The following is a 17,536-nucleotide window of genomic DNA, read 5'->3' on the forward strand; positions in this document are numbered from 1 at the left end:
TACCTTTTATAGAGACTTTTTTTTGCCATTTTCATTTTTTCCTTATTTTATATAATTACAAAATATTAAAATAATTTTTAAATTTTTTTTTAGGTTTGGATTCTCTATTTCATATTTATGATAGATTCTAAGGGATAAAGTTTAGTATTTGGTATTTAGAGTTTATAATTTAGTCATTTTATATATAGAAAAGGGTATCATCAAAGAATATAACAAGATAAGGTATTTTTGTAAGAAAGTATAGAAAATGGTATTTTGCAAAAATATATTTTTGCATATGACCTAACAAACTTCCACGATTTCATAGGGGTTATTTTTGATGAAAAAATATTTTGGAATCCATGGATGAATCTCTCTCTTATTTATCTCATTAAATTAATCAATCACAAATTTTGGAATTGGCGGAAAAAAAAATTCAAATTTTCATTTTATTGATTTAAAAGTTTTTCAAATAGAACAAAAATTTTCATTAAAATTAAAAGAGAAAATAGTGAAAATAGTAATAAAATAGATATTTTTGAAAGGAGCTCTACAAAAAAAAAATTCTTACAATTTCTCTAACTAAAAATCCATATTGGGACAGGTCTACAATATCGCATATTGGCATGATATGTTGGTTGTTTTTATATTTTTATTTGAACAATACTTGGGTTCACCCCTAAGGGTGAACCTCTCCATTCACCTCTTAACAAAATAAGGCAATAAAATCTGTATACATTATTATAAAATTAAAAAACTTAAATCGCACTTAAATAAACCCAAACCGACATATAATTTTGTTCTAATTGTAAAATCTAAACCATAACATCTCATTTGTGAACCCAAACCGACATATTATTTTGTTCTACATGTAAAATCTAAACCCTAACTATCTCATTTGTGAACCCAAACCGACATATAATTTCGTTCTAATTAGAAAATCTAAACCCTAACTACCTCATTTGTAAACCCAAACCGACATATAATTTCGTTTTAATTGTAAAATCTAAACTCTAACCACTTCATTTGTAAACCCAAACCGACATAATTTTATTCTAAGTTTAAAAATCTAAACCAAGCCAATATTTAACTTTCCTTAACTAAAAGTATGCAGAATTTGTTTCCTTAATTTGGTTTGCTTTTTAATTTAATTTTAATTTATTTTTGAAATAAAATATTAGATGGAAGATTCTGATTGGTTGAGATAAGAGGGAGTGAATGGAGAGGTTCACCCCTAAAAGTGAACCTAAGTATTTTTCTTTTTATTTTTCACAACTACCTAATTTGTTAGTATACAATAATTTAATAATTATTTGAAACAACCACTCATAAATAATAATTAATTTAACTATATTTAATTGAAACACGTTATCCTTACTATCATTTAAAATATCTATTACAGTATAAGATTTAAACATATATTTTAAGATGTTCAGGATTTGTTTTCTAGTATTAATTGATCATCTTAAAATATAAGGAACTGTTATTGGAGAGATGATTTCTAAATCCATTTGGAATAGTAAATTCTAAAAATCAAAACACATGGATTTTGAAAGGCCTGAGCGTTCGGATATCGGATCGGATTCGGTTCGGATTTTTTGGATTTCGGATTATTTGGATATTGACTCTAACATCCATTCGGGTATTTATAAAATTTGGATCGGTTTCGGTTCGGATAATTTGGATTTTGGATCGATTCAGATATGATTATTGATAACCAAAATTAAACCAAAAGTTATTGGACAATGTTTTATTCGAATATTTTTTAATCTTATTGTACCCAAATAACCATACAAATGGAGTATTAAAAAAAAAAAGATAGAAATTAAGTATATGACAAGGTTCTCATAGAACTATACAAATAAATAAAAGATATGAGACATCTATCAGAATATTAAACTATTTCTTATATGTTCGAATATATTTGGATATCTATTGGATATCGGTTCGGATCGGATAATATCCGATATCCAAAATAATGGAAGCCAAGAACCGATCGGTTATTTTCTTAATATCGCTTTGGTTTTAATCCACTTATTTCGGTTCGGATACGGTTCGGATTTTTGGATTCGGATTTTATGCCCAGGCCTAGATTTTGAAATAAGATGTTTAATCATTGGATTTGAATCCTTCTATTTTACACTTTCAAATCCATTCAAATCCATTTAAAACATAATGTAGATTTTGAAATCCAAAAACAAATTATTAAATGAATAACATGGGATTTTAACAAATATTTGTAAATCATAGAACCAATGACATCTAATTTTGATAAGTATTTTAAAATCAATGATTGAATAACACATGACTTTTGTTTGGATTTTCAAATCCATTAAAATCATAGAACCAATAACCCCTTCTAAACCTCTCCGAATAATATGGAAACAAAAACCTCTATGTAACCCTAAGTATTCGGGTACTTGGGTCGGGTTCAAGTAAGAACCGATCGTGTTTGTGTCTTTTGGGTAGAGAAGTTTAGAACACAATATGGTAAACAGAAAATATCGGTTCTGGTTCGGTTCAGATTTTATCGAGTCGGATCAAAAATTTCAGAACCTATAAATAGCTGAGAAAATCGGGTATCATTTGGGTTTGGGTATTTTGTACCCGATTACCCAAAAACTTTATGCTAAATATTAAAAATTTTGATTAAAATTTTGAAAAATAGCTAAACATTTCCACATAGTTTTGGTTCTTTTGAGTATTTTGGTTTTTTTTTTATCTAGAAAAAATAATATTTACATCTAGAAAAAAATAATATTTTTGAATTTTAAGCTGTAATTTTGAATAATTATGTTATAAGAAAATAAATTATAACTAATATTTTATGTATATTAATTTATTTTGGATATACCAGGTACCCATGTGGTTTTCGGTTTGGTCCTTGGTTTTGTTCCGGTTCTTTGGGTTTACGAGTATAAGACTTAATAGGGTATTTTAGCGGTTCTAAATTCGAATTTGGGTTCATATTTTTAAGTCGGTTCCGAGTTTTTCGCCCAAATCTACCTTTATGATTTCTAATTGTAGGAAATATAGCTGGCAGTGCATCCTTAGTTGAAACTACATCTTATTTTATTTTATGTATATCCGATGATATATGTTTTTTTTGCCTCTTAAAAATTAACATTAAATTTTGAATCTTCTCATAAAAATTTAACATACGTAAAAAATTATTTAACAGAACTAAAATACATATCAGTTAATTAGTTATATACTGATACATGTTATTAATTTTGAATCATTTTTTAGTAAATATGCTCAAAAATATCATAGTGATTTAATTTTTCTTGTTCTCCTTTTTTAGTAAATTAAAGGTGAACAAGAAAAATTAAGTGGTATATCTTCGTAGCCTTTCCCTTTAGTCGGTTTATTTTCCAAATAAAATGCTGTATTCTTAAACTATATAGTGCATCAAATTGTTCTCAACAAAAATTTAAATGTGGGCCCTAAAGTTGTTTAGAAAAGACAAAAGTGATTGGCCTTGTGATTTAACTCTTAGCACATGACATGTCTTGAATGAAAATAATAATAATATTCATCTCAAAAACTTCAAAAGTATTGGTTCTATCAAATTTTAGTTGACTGTAAAATGGTTAAAAAATCTAGAAAATTGGAGTAATACTTGATGTTTTCAATTTTAAAATCATTGTTGAACCGACAACGAATCTGCTTAAAATATCTAATTAAATTTTGTTGTTTATTTTTCGAAATAAAAACTAATTAGATCTCATTTATAGTATATAAAAGTGCTATTGACAGACTTTAGTCAAGTGGCCCTGCACAGAGCCTTGGTGTAATGTGTGAGTGCCTAGAGAGTGAAGGTGTTTCTGTAGGTTGTATTGTAAACTTTTCTTATTTGCTGCAAAGTATAATATTAATGAGCAAAAATATCATAGTGATTTGATAATCGTGAATAAAAATTAGGATAACAAGAAACACCTTCGTGGGATTTACCGTTATCTATCTGTGAATTTATCTACAGCTCTACTATACCGAAAATATGATAGACCCCATCCCCAAAATAATCATCATGGGAACATCTGGACATGGAATTGATTTTACGATTGTGATTAAACTTGTTGTTGATGAATGTAATTTGGGTTCATTGTCTTGCAAGGTAACGTGAGTAAACATGACCTTCAAGAGACGTGAACGTGTAGCCTTCCCACTCGTATTTTTCTATATGTTTGATTTATTATAAAAAAAAATTATAAGATGAAGACACGCTACTGAATCAATCAATGGACAACGAATCTTCTTCATATATCTAATTGATTATTATTGATTATTTTTCGGAATCAAGACTAATTTGAATTATATTATATAAGAGAACAAATGGACTTAGTTTATCGAAAATCTAGTAACATGCAAGGGCAGTTGATTATCTGTCACGGAGATCTATTTTTCTTGATTAATCAATTACTAGAGATCAAAACTACCGATATATTTTTATATACTGTATGTTAAAATTTTATATGATAGCGAGGATAATGTGTTCTAATTAAATATATTAATATAGTGAAATAAAACATGATTGTTTAATCGATTATTAATAACCATATACCAATAATTTATGCAAAATCAAGATATCATGACATATATTCAAGATCTACTCCAAGTCAATTCAAATTTATACATATGGGTTTAGATCAAATTTTACAAATCGAGATCTCATCATCATATCATATTTTAGAAAATCCATATCTGATTTTTTATAATACTTATACAGTTGTACTAGTTCAATTTTATACATATGGGTTTAGATCAAATTTTACAAATCGAGATCTCATCATCATATCATATTTTAGAAAATCCATATCTGATTTTTTATAATACTTATACAGTTGTACTAGTTCAATAAAAGAGAGATTTTTATATACTACTAGATCATCACCCGTGGTAAACCGTAGAACAAATTTTTATATATTGTATTTTAATTTATAGTTTTATTTATCTAAATTTTAAAATTCAAAATAATTCTTATTTATGATAAGAAATTGTTTTCTTGTCATAATTTATTTATTTTTAAAAAATTATATAACTTGTTTCTTAGTTGTATATTTCCAAAATAAATATGTTTAATTTCTATTTTTTACTTATAAATTAAGATTTATTTTTTAAATTTACTGATTTTATTGGATTTTATTTAATAATTTTTAAGATTGCATATACTAAATCTGTTTATTCGAGATATCTTCTATTGGTAGTTAAAAATAGTAAAATAAGAATTTAACTCTTGTTTAAGTATTAGATTAATAATACTTAAATTTTACATTAATATCGATTCAAATCTGTCCCATCATACAAATCATCATGCAATATACTTCGTCTATGTTATTTAAAATTTTTAATATGTTTAAATATCATAATTTAAGAAATTCTATTAAGTTTAGATATATTAATTTTAAAATCTACTATATAGGGTAGAATTAAAACAAAATCAACTTTACAGACCAAACTCATCATATATAAATTTAATAATTGATTCTTATTAAGGGAAGCTTCCGGCTCATTCGGATTTAGATTTCTTTTGATTTTATATATAATAAGAATCTGAATTGTTATCTAAACATTTTAGCTGAAGTGGCTTGGTGAACTCACCATTTATATTAATAGAGTAATATATGTCCGTTTTTTTAAATTTGAGTCACATTATATGCAGAAAAAATAGATTTTTAGTAATTTCATGTATTATATAATGATTCAGAAAATTAAAAATAAAAACAAACAAAGATGAAAGGAGAATCAAATTTAAATATCAAACAAATTTTGCTTTTAATTATTTTTTATAATCTTAAATAGAATATGGGTTAAATACATTAGTGAATATTTTGGGTAACAAATTAATGGCTTTATTAATAAATGTGATGGCAGGCCTGTAAATAAATCTAACTCCAATATTGATTTCATAAAATTGCTGCAATTATACAAGTATAAATATAAAGAGTTATTTAATTTTATAGGCTAAATATTATTCGATGATATGTATTTTGTTTTTGATTATTTTTGCCAATTTTAAAACACCCTAAATTTTTTTCCCAATCTCAAAACTCTCTCTCTTTAATAGAATTTCTTTTTGATTTTTTGTTTTAAATCGAAAAAGGGTGTTTTACATTCTTACCCTAAAAAAATCAAGATAGTTACACAGAAATCCTAAAATAATATCCATCCGACGAAATCCTAATCGGATCTATTCACAAATCCAGAAATTAAAAACAAAAAATAAATCGACAATTGCAAACTTTATTTTTAAAAAGCTGTTCTCTCCTCTCTCCTCTCTCTTTCTTCCAGAAGGAGCTCTCATTTGAGGAAGAAGAAGGAGACATTCCAATATGGGGCAAAATATTCCGGTGATAGAAGAAGAAAGAGAAAGGATTCTGGAACCTATAATTCTGGTGGGGGAAGAAGGGGATAACACGAATTCCCTATCTCAAGAAGAAGAAGGAGAGTCGGGTTCGATTTCGACGGTAGTAGGAGAGAGAGATTCGATCCTTGGACAAACTATTCCGGTTCTGGAACCAACCATTACTGTCGGTGAAGAAAGAGATAACACGAGTTCTCTAGAATCAAGTAATGGAGAAAAAGAACAAAAGGTTCCGGAACCAACCATTGATGTGAGTGAAGAAGGAGATAACACGAATTCTCCAGAATCAAGTAATGGAGAAAAAGAGGAAGAAGAAGGAGAAAAAGGAGGAGATAACGAGGAAGAAGAAGAAGAAGAAGAAGTGTGTGTAAGACTGGTAGAACTTGATACAACTAGTGTGTAAAACTAGCATAGCTGGTACAACTAGTGAATGTAAAACTGGAAAAACTGGTACAACTCTTTTGTGTAAAACTGCTATAACTAGGTAAAATTGTTACTGTTTCAGGAATCAGAGGAGGAAACATAAGCGATGCAACCTTTAGGAATGTACTTCCCTCCTAGTGAGTACAAGAAGAAAATCAAGCTATCTAGAAGGTGTCATATTTATGAAGCTTTGACAATGATAGAAGGCTTGAAGCATCCATTTACTAGTTATGAGAGAGATTGGTTTGAGAAGCATCCACAATTCAAGCACATTTTCCACATGCCAAGGGACCCAAACCACAAGCTTATGGGAATGTGGATGCTCCTTCTTCCAATGGCACGCATAGAAAAAAAAGAAAGAAGCATGGTTTGTTGTAAATGGTTTACCAATCCGCTATAGTCTGAGGGAACACGCGTTGATGTCTAGATTAGACTGTCAGAGCTATCCACTTAATTATAAGAAAGCGGGCATTGACGACTTCAAAAGTAACCATTTTTTAAATAAAAAAAGTTAGACTCCCAAGATGTGAAAAAGCTAGAGGAAAAGGAACCATGTCGTTCTTGTGATAGGATGAAGATGGCGGTCCTCTTCTTTCAAGGAAGCATCATTGTAGGCCAGACAAAAGACTCTAGGAAAAATGCTATGGCTATCGATGATTTTTGTCTAAGAGCGGTGAATGATCTAGATTTTTGTCAAACATTTCTTTGGGGGAGATTATCATTCGATCACTTGCTAAAATTGATTTCCCATACAGTGAGCCATTTTGGAGGGGTCATGGAGAAAGAGGGTGTGTTATGGTCTGTTCCAGGTTTCTGTATTCCTTTGGAGGTGAGTGAGTTTTAAAATTTGAAGTCTTATTCATTGTTGATATTTCTTGTAATTGAAGTTAACTTAGTTAGTTATATGTGTGTTGTGTAGTTTTTAGTAAGGCAATTCCATTATTGGGGAACAAATTCATTGAAGAAATTCATGAGGCAGATGAAAACTGTCCTAGGATGTGCAGGAGAAGGTTTAAGAAAACCGGAAAGAAAGGATTTCCTCTTGAGAAAATAAATGATAAACCTTGTACAACAACGGTTAGTTATCCTAACAACTGAATTTACTTATCCTTTGAATAATTTGGGTGATTATGTATCTAAAGTTGATTGTTTACACAGGAAATTGCTAGTGTGATTGCATCTATCGATGAAGAAATTCCTCTTCTCAAAGGAATCATGGAAGAAGCTGAGGAAGATGATACTCATGATGTCGTTGTTGCCAGTTGGATGAGGCATCTTCGTAGAGGATTGTCTGTATCTTTTGAGGAGATGTACACATCAAATGTGGCTTCCTGGTGAGGACAAAAAATTGCGAATGAGGAAATAGATGTACTGAAGAATTGAGAGTAGATACTATTGAATTGGTGGATCTGCAGGTCAATTGGTGGCAACTTGTCATGTGGGAAGGTTGTTAAAGGATGGGGACCAGGGTTCGAGGAACGCTGATAGACTAGTTTTCACCAAGGGTATCAATTCCCTATGCAGTTGTAGTACAAAGGTTTATCAATCCAAATGGTTGTGTATTGCTAGCAGGAAGGATATGATCAGTACAATACAAGTCAAGCCAAGCAATTAAGGTTTTGGTTTTAACAATCCTAAATAAACAAAATAAAAGAATATAAACAAGTAAATCACACGATCTAAGCACTCGATGCAAGAAATCGAGTACAGGATCGAGTGGGGTGATCGAGTATGCAAGTGAGATATGAACAACTCGAGGTATTACTCGATGCAGGTTATCGTGTACCTGATCGGGTAAGTGGTCGAGTAAGTGAAGAAAATGCAAACAAATAAAATACGAAAGTTCCTAAGGATGGGGGTAATCGAATCCTAAGTGTTCTAGACCAGTACGAATGCCTTACATGCCTCAAGCAATTATTTCCTAGACAATGAACCTCTAAGACCTTGTCACCACACTTTCGCACTAGCAACAATCAACCTTGAACACACTACCACACTGCCGCACTAGCAATATGAACAAGCAAGCATTAAGAACGATTCATTATTGTCAGTAGACTTAAACTCATCTGATTTTATCACTCAGAGCTAAGTAAACCTCTAGCATTGGCTAAATCAAGCATTTTACCTACTCCTTTCGGCATGTAGCATTGTAAACGCCCTAGATCTAATCTCAACCTTTCGGTCTGTTGATAGCATTAAGAACACCAATCTAGAAGGAAATCTATCAATCATCACAATCAACTAAAGCATCCTAACCGATCAAGAACACAAAATCATCTATCCCATCCCTAGAAACTTTACTACCCTACTCGGATATAGAAACGAATAACAAAGCAATCAAAATAAACGAAAATGACATTGTATTAAAAGATAGAGTTGAGTAGAAAGAGTATGGGATAAAAATCTAAGAAACTACAAAATAAAAATGCAAAACAAGAAGAAAAATGTTGAGTCGCTCAGTTCTCTCACAGAAGCTCTCGCTTCTCTGGTTTGAGGGTCTGCGGCGTGCTCGTTTGCGAGCTAGGGAAAGAGGGGGTTTATATATGGAAACCCATTTACCTAGCTTCCCAGACTTGCCCGATGGTCTACTCGATGGGGTACACGAGGGTGAAGTCGGGTAACTCCTCGGGTGGATCTTCGGGTTGCTCTTCATGCTCTTGGATCTTCCTCGATCGTGTTGGGGTTCGGATTTGTTCTTGTAGCTCGATGACTCCTTTGGGTACATGCTCGAGTTGTCCTTGTTTTTCCCCATTTTTGGCTCTTTAGCACCTGTTTTTATCCAAACTATGCAAATGCAGAAATGCAACACCCTAAATGCTCTAAAAGTGAATTCCTACAGTAAATGACCTAAAACTGCTAAGTTAGAGGTATGAACAATGCAAAATATGGACAAAAAAGATGCTAAAAACATGTAAATTAGAGAGTTATCAGACCCCCAAACTTAAATGTTGCTAGTCCTCTAGCAAGGAAGTAAGAGGGTATGGTTTGAAAGTGGGACTTATAACCTTAAGATGCTAATCGAAGGATTCAAGCTATAGTCCTTAAAGATAGTTTAATGGTGCTAAGATCAATAAACATACTTACAAATATTTTTCTATGCTTATTACCTTGCATCGATCTATCTCAACCTCCAACTAAAGATAAAGAACATCTCTTTCACATTCAATTAAGTGTTTGGCGAATTCTTGCAAATGGAAGGTGATTCAAGCTCAATCGGTTTCAAGAGTAAGGCTTTTTGGTAAGATGGTTTCAAACAAATTCTTTAGGTGGTTTTCTCTAAAAAAAAAGGAATGCTAGACAGTTGTGAAAACTATCTAAGACTGAGAACAATTTGGGCATACAAAGCTTAACTCTTGATGATCTACCATTTTCTCATTCATTTTCTTTTATTTAAACCCCCTATAATTAAGCTACCCACATCCTTGATTTTAACTCTTTTTTTTTTTTTTTTATTCCCTAAAGTTTAGGCTTTTAAACTTTAAATTTCTAGCTCTTTCTCTTTTCTCTTTTTTTTTTTTTTTTTTTTTTTTCTTTCCTAAACTCCTAATATAAATATGTATATACCATTTTCTTTCTTTCTAGGAGACTATAGCAAGAAACTTTTTTTTTTTTTTACTTAGAGACTTAGAGCTAATTGATTCTAACCTTAGGGACTTTTTTTTTTTTTTTTATATTCCACAACCCAATCCCAAGTAAACATTCTAACCTCCTATCTTTCAAAACCGAATCTATTAGCTAGTTCAAATCTAACTTAGCTAAATCAAGAGGCAGTTCTTTGTCGTTCTCAATACTCTCAAGGTTTCACAACCTATAGCACAATGAAAGAGGCCTCACTCAACAATTCACAACAAGGTTTGAAAGAAAGGTTTGGGTTCATGGGTAGGACAAATGAATCAGGTTAAATGAAAAGATTGGTAAAAAGTGGAGTGCTAACCCGAGTTTAGAGTTACCATGAGCAAGTATTCAAGTTCCATAAGCAAGACAATTAAAGTTCAAATTAAATCCAATAATATAGAGATGTTCTAATGTTCAAGGAAGTGGAGGAAGCATTAAATCGACACAAAGGGTCTAAGCAAAAAATTTTCATTTTTCTTCAAAGACTGATCTAGCAACAATGAACTGTGACTAAGGGTTATAGCTTCAATCCTAAAGTTTGATTTTAAACAAGGTGGTTTTAATCATTGTCCCTTAAGATGCATATGCAACAATCCTATATGAAACAAACTAGACTCAATCCTAATATGTAAATGCAACTATATGAACACTCTTTTTTATTATTTTTTTTTCAAGATTTTTCAAATTTTTTGGATTTTTTAATACACATAGATGCAGACTCAAATGAATAAAACTAACATGCAAAAATTTGAAATAATAAAAATAAGAAAATAAAACACAATGTTAAATACATTCTAGGACCCTCCCCCAAACTTAAATTACACAGTCCCTGTGTAAATAAAAGTTGGAAAAGAATCCAAGAATCACACAAAATGAATTAAACTAAATGCAATGTATATACAAGAGTTGGATAAAATTGGTACCTTATGGGTTGGAGAAGAAGGAGGTTGCAGCAGCCTCCATACTCGCCAACGTGTAGCCAGGATCGTCGCCGGCTTCAGCAGGTGCCGGTGTTTGCTCGTCAGAAAGCTCAGTAATATGCACAGACGACTTACTCGGACCAGCATCCGAGGTGTTGATCGAAGGTGGGATCGCGTAGCTCATCGGGTAGGGGATCGGGTAGTACGACGGAAAAGGCGGCAGCGGTCCAGAATGAGCATCCGTGTATCCACTGGAAGGGTGCATCGTGTATGGCATCGTGAATGGCATCTGGTAGGGTGGAGGGAAGATTCCAGCATAATCACCCGATTGGGTGCTCGACGGGTGCATCGGATAGTTCATCGTGTATCCCATCGGGTTGGGCGTCGGGTAAGCGTCAGAGTGGCTTCTCCTCGATGCTTCTGGTCGGGTGATGTCCTCCTCAGCTCGGGGCTCATATGATGATGCTCTTTGAGGTTCCGGAGGTGGCAGTCCTTGAGTTCCTCCTAGTGGTCCGCTTCTCCCCATCCAAACGGGTGCTTTGTGCCGAGGTAGGAGCCGAGACACAGCTTGCCTTGTCTTGCAACTCCTTGATTTGACCTCCCATTGTCTTCACCGAACCGGCAAGATCCTTCACCTTCTTCACCAAGAACTTGTTCATCTTCTTCAGCCAGCCAATTCTCTTTTGAGCTTCCCTAACTCCAACAGGTTGCTTTTGAGAGCATACATACTCCTCAAAATCAAACTCCTCCGAGCTATCTCCTTGTCTCTGCCCGGTCTCCTCTCTCTTCTCAGCTTTGAACTCCTCCTCCGGGTTGTACAGCTCTTCCAATGGTGGTGCGAAGTCAATGTTGTTTCCCAGCCGAACCTTGGTGCATATGACATTGGGTAGAACCATTTGAGCAGCTCCGGCGGTTGGATGGACAAACTTGAACAGCGTCATGTCATTAGGCCTCTCATAGGCCAAAAATCTCGCCAGCACGAGGTAGTCCGCATCCAGCCACCTTGGTTCATGCACAATTCCCTTCAAGGGCACATCTCATGCCACTAGAATTGGTGCGACTAGTCTCCCAATAGAGATCTCTCCGCCTCCTTCTCTTCTTTTCAAGGCCCACGATTTCAAGTATAGGAATTGATCGAGTAACACAAACAACATGCTAGTATCAGCAACATCTCCTACTAGCGGTGTTCCATCCCTAGCACTATCCAAAACTCCACACAGTGCAACATCTAACAGCTGAAGCTCATGGTCGTTCACATTCCCAGTATCTTTTCTAGCAAAAAGAGTGCATGCGAGGGACTTGTGAAAATACCTCAAAATAGGGCTCCTTATTTGAGCGGATTTGGAGCTTGTGGACTTGTAGGGGTGCTTGTCTCCTATTGTCAGCCATAGGGACCTCATCTCCTCCTTGCTAACCTCCATACCTTCTCCACTACCAGCTTTGAAACCATACAGCTTCTCCATCTCCTTGAAATTGAGTCGGTAGTCTTTGTTCCTCACGGAGAAGGTGATGAACCCAATCTCCCCATCGGGTAGTAGGGTCGGGTGGTCTTCAAAATAGTACAGCTTCAAGGTCGAAAGGAAGTGGACCGTCTCCTCCTCATATGCTTCAAGGTGGGATCGCATAATCTGGCCCAGGTGGCACATATCGAACAGAAATTCTACATCTCTAGCGATCCCCAATTGCTTCATGGTCTCACGGTGAGGGTATCGGGTACCAACGAAGCTCATTTTCTGGAAGACCTTGAATAGTCTCGCCGGAGTGTCTACTTCCTTTTGCTTCAGCCTCCGCGAGGCTTGGCGGGTCCTCTCTCTCTCTGCTCCTCTTCTCTCTCTCTTTCCTCCTCCTTGGCATGTTGATCTTCTTCCTCAACCGCTCTCTCAACTATCCTTTAAGCCTTCTCCGAAGCCGGTCTCTTCCCACTTGCAATCGCAGCTCTGCTCCTTGATCGAGAGTTTTGGATCTCCCCTTGTTCTTCTCCTCTAGCATCATAATCGACCTCCATAGGGTCGGTAAGGGTCTTTTCGGACGTAGACAGGTCCTTACGTCGAGGAGAATGGCGGACAGCACTCGCCATTGGACTCGGTGAGCGAACTCGGGGGCCTACACGATCGGGTACTCGAGCATCTATTCGGGTGGTCGATCGGGTTGTGCATCGGGTTGGGGAGGCAAAACGTCCAGCCAACGGTTGGGAATGTGGAACGTTTCCACTCCCTTGAGACTCTCAAACTCCGGCGGCATCATCTCCGGTTGTAGCAGCGGCGGAGGTGGATCTTCTTCCCTTCCTTTGGTAGGTTCTAGCGGTTGGCTCCATGTTTGATTCCTTGGGAAGAAAAAGAAAGGCTAGGTCTCGAGGTTAATAGGGTTAGTCTTTAAAGAAAATCGATAAAGCTTGAAATCGAGAGAGAAGAATAGAAACTTATGGAAATCAAGAAGCTTTAGAGTATATGAGAGACTTATCGGTGATGATGAGGGAGAAGGGTTCGACTCCCTTAAATAGGCTAGGGTTTCAGTTGGTGGGCTTCACCGAGAGTGGGCTTCCTTGCTGTATTCGGACTTCACTCGCTACTCGAGCAGGGACACGATCAGGCGCGTCGAGTACGGTGTCGGGTTGACCCTCGGGTTTCTCTATTTTCCTCTTCTTAATTTTCCATTTTTTTTTTAGAATTGCAAAAAGAGAAAAATTAAATAAAGGTAAATAAACAAATAAACTAAAATTAAAAGATACCTTTGGGACTTCCTCCCAAGTGAGCTTGTTTAAAGTCATTAAGCTTGACTCTTCATGCTCCTTAAGCATGGGATCCATGTGGAAGAGGTTCTGGAATCCTCTCCACTACAGTAGGCTGGTTCAAAAAAAATTTCAGGTTTTGTCCAGGTTCCAAGGCAAATGTGGTCTTGACCTCTTCAAGATGTTGCACCTTCCTTTGTTTGGTCTTAGTGGAAAAAGCTTGACCATCAATGGTTGGCCTCTTAATCTCTTTCTTCACATCAAACTCCATCTTGAAATGCTCACCATGCTGTATCTTGATCTTGCCTTGTTTCACCTCGATCACAGCACCAACTGTTGCCAAGAATGGTCTTCCTAGTATCAATGGATCATCTGGTTCCTTGTCCATATCGAGGATCATGAAGTCGGTAGGCACTTCCAATCCTGAGAGGCAGATTTTCCAGGATACCAATCGGATGCCTCACTGTTCTATCAGCCAGAACCAAATACAATTTACTTGGTTTAAAATTAGTGAATCCCAACTTGTTGGCAACTGAAAGCGGCATAATGCTAACCGAGGCTCCAAGGTCACACAAACAGTTCTTAAAGATCCGAAGTCCTATCGAACACGGCAAGGTGAAAGAGCCAGGATCTTCAAGTTTTTCCTCAATTCTCAGCTCAGGATCCAAGCAAACTCCACTTCTCATAATCTCAAATCCAATCTCCTTGACAGCTTCCTTAACCTCATCCTCCAATCGAGCTGCTTCCTTGGCAGCTTCCTTCTGAAGCTCGTGTGGGGGCAAAAGCTTAGGTGGTGGAGCTTTACGCTTAGCCATTCGCTCTGCAAGCGCCTCCAGCTGGATGTCAAGTGCAGCATTGAACCTTTCCTCTAACTCCCTCTCGACCAGTGCAGGTGGTTGAGGCTGATCTCCCTTCTCAACATCTACTCGATGCATCATTCGATCAACACCATCGTGTAGGTCATCGGGTTCCACTTCGGGTTGTTCTTCAGTCTGTGATTCTCGAACCAGTGCTCTATCATCAACTCGATCAGTCTCTTCAGGTGAAGGCTCGGGTTCATACTCGGATATATAGTATTTTTCCTCATTTTTCAATGGGTGCTTCACATCCTCCCCAGCTTGATCATCACTGTCCCTAGTGAGGTAATCCTCATAGTCATCATCTAGAAAAATGGCTTGAGCAGTCGCATAGTCCTTGGGGTTTTGAACAGCCTTACCCGGGAGTTGATTGATCATTGGTGCTGGTTGGTTGTTGTGGTGGCCTTCCAGGTAACGAACCTTTGTGTTTAGTGATTTGTACTTGGCATTAAGGTCATTGTATCCTGAGTTGATCTTGTTGCTCATCTCTGCGAACCGTTTCGTGATATCCATAGAAGTTGTAGCCTGATTCTGAATGATCTGCTGAATGAGACCACGTAACTCGACTTCTTGTGCTTGGTTTGGTGGACCTTGTTGTTGTTGGAATCCAGGTGGTTGGTTGTAGGTTCCTGAGTATTGCTGTTTAGGTGCATAGCTTTGGTTGTATTGGACAAAAGGCTTCTGTTGAATCTGGTTCCCTTGAACTGTAGATGGGTATGTTTGGTCCTGAGGATTCGTAACATTCGGGTTCCGATAAGACAGATTCGGATTCAGCTTGAAGTTGTTGTACCCTCTGTTGTAACCTCCTTGGTTGTTGATGTAGTTAACATCTTCTAGCTGCATAGTCTCCCCATCTTGTTGTAGAAACTGCTCTTCCTCTCATATAGCATGAACATGCTTCTACTGGTTGAGGATCTGATCGAGCTTGTCATTGAGGACTTTCATGTCCCTCTTGTACTTGGCATCTTCCTCTCCTGTAGATCGCACAGAGCGATCATATTCCTCATTGTAGTTGCCATCAGATTGAGCTATGTTCTCCACTAGGTCCCAACCTTCATCAACGTTCGTGTTGAAGAAGTTACCATGACTTGCGGTGTCCAGCAACATCCGTATCTTGGGGACCACTCCTCTGTATAGTGTGCTCAGCAATGAAGCATTACTGAAGCCATGATGTGGACATCGAGTAGTGTACCCCTTGAAACGTTCCCAAGCTTCATTGAACGTTTCATTGTTCTTCTGTACAAAGCCGGAAATGTCATTTCGCAGCCTTGCGGTTCTGGAGTTGGAGAAGAATTTGGCTAGGAATACCTTCTTGCACGCTTCCCAAGTGGTGATGGACTCCTTAGGGAGCGATTTCTCCCAGATGTGTGCTTTATCTCCCAAAGAGAATGGGAAAAGCCTGAGCTTGAATCCATCTTCACTGACTCCATTTATTTTAGTGAGGCTACAGAGCCTATCAAATTCATCCAAAATTATTATTCTGCACAGCTGGTGGCACAATGCCATTCCTTTGAGTGTGAGTAGTTGGAGCATCTCCTGCTCCTATATTGGTCCTTGCTTGAGGAGCTGGTGGACCGTTCTGAGTATTCATCGTCTCATCAATGATTGCTGGTTCCGGTTGAACTTGTTGTTGTCTGAGTAGCCAAGGTCTGTCGATGTTGCCGATGAAAGGACTCAGGTTCTGGCTACCTCTGGATCGTGTTTGCATGCACAGGTAGGTATCCGAGTGTGTACACGATGATCAACTCGATCCAGATGATCGAGTGACGGGTCGGGTGGGTGCTCGGGTTTTACCTGAGATTCAAAACAAACAATGCGAAAGCAAACAAGTAAGTATCAGAAACAAATATAAACAAACGAACTTGATCCAGCAAGTCCTGAAATCCTAAACGTAGCAAAATAAAAAAAAACCAAATAGCAACGGCGCCAAATTGATAGACTAGTTTTCACCAAGGGTATCAATTCCCTACGCAGTTGTAGTACAAAGGGTTATCAATCCAAATGGTTGTGTATTGCTAGCAGGAAGGATATGATCAATACAATACAAGTCAAGCCAAGCAGTTAAGATTTTGGTTCTAACAATCCTAAAATAAACAAAATAAAAGAATATAAACAAGTAAACCACACGACCTAAGCACTCGATGCAAGCAATCGAGTACAGGATCGTGTGGGGTGATCGAGTATGCAAGTGAGATATGAACAACTCGAGGTATTACTCGATGCAGGTTATCGTATACCTGATCGGGTAAGTGGTCGAGTAAGTGAAGAAAATGCAAACAAATAAAATATGAAAGTTCCTAAGGATGGGGGTAATCGAATCCTAAGTGTTCTAGACCAGTACGGAAGCCTTACATGCCTCAAGCAATTATTTCCTAGACAATGAACCTCTAAGACCTTGTCACCACACTTTCGCACTAGCAACAATCAACCTTGAACACACTACCACACTATCGCACTAGCAATATGAACAAGCAGGCATTAAGAACGATTCATTATTGTCAGTAGACTTAAACTCATTTGATTTTGTCACTCAGAGCTAAATGAACCTCTAGCATTGGCTAAATCAAGCATTTTATCTACTCTTTCCGGTTGTAGCATTGTAAACGCCCTAGATCTAATCTCAACCTTTCGGTCTGTTGACATCATTAAG

At 36.3% G+C, this 17,536-nt stretch overlaps 1 protein-coding gene and 1 non-coding gene across 2 annotated transcripts; both read left to right on the forward strand.

Annotated features, from left to right (window-relative positions):
* The first annotated feature begins 6,848 nt into the window (after positions 1-6,848).
* LOC104710754 (uncharacterized protein At3g43530-like) lies at positions 6,849-8,398 on the forward strand. Its single transcript, XM_019230329.2, has 4 exons — positions 6,849-7,439; positions 7,522-7,595; positions 7,686-7,843; positions 7,925-8,398. Exons 2-4 carry the CDS (start codon positions 7,562-7,564, stop codon positions 8,102-8,104), a joined length of 372 nt encoding a protein of 123 aa, XP_019085874.2. The 5' UTR covers positions 6,849-7,439; positions 7,522-7,561; the 3' UTR covers positions 8,105-8,398.
* Positions 8,399-16,048: 7,650 nt separating this feature from the next.
* On the forward strand, positions 16,049-16,155 carry LOC147937935 (small nucleolar RNA R71). The gene has a single exon (XR_015567498.1). It is a non-coding gene; the product is annotated as a small nucleolar RNA R71 (small nucleolar RNA).
* The last annotated feature ends 1,381 nt before the right edge of the window (positions 16,156-17,536 follow it).

This window comes from Camelina sativa, chromosome 9 (assembly GCF_030686135.1).
Source record: "Camelina sativa cultivar CO46 ecotype springtype chromosome 9, ASM3068613v1".
Classification (NCBI taxonomy): domain Eukaryota; kingdom Viridiplantae; phylum Streptophyta; class Magnoliopsida; order Brassicales; family Brassicaceae; genus Camelina; species Camelina sativa.

Coding starts and splice junctions, on each gene's coding strand:
- LOC104710754 (XM_019230329.2), top strand. CDS start 7,562: ATGGTCTGTTCCAGGTTTCTGTATTCCTTTGGAG. Junction 7,596..7,685: donor GTTTCTGTATTCCTTTGGAG/GTGAGTGAGTTT, acceptor TGTGTTGTGTAG/TTTTTAGTAAGGCAATTCCA. Junction 7,844..7,924: donor ATAAACCTTGTACAACAACG/GTTAGTTATCCT, acceptor TTGTTTACACAG/GAAATTGCTAGTGTGATTGC.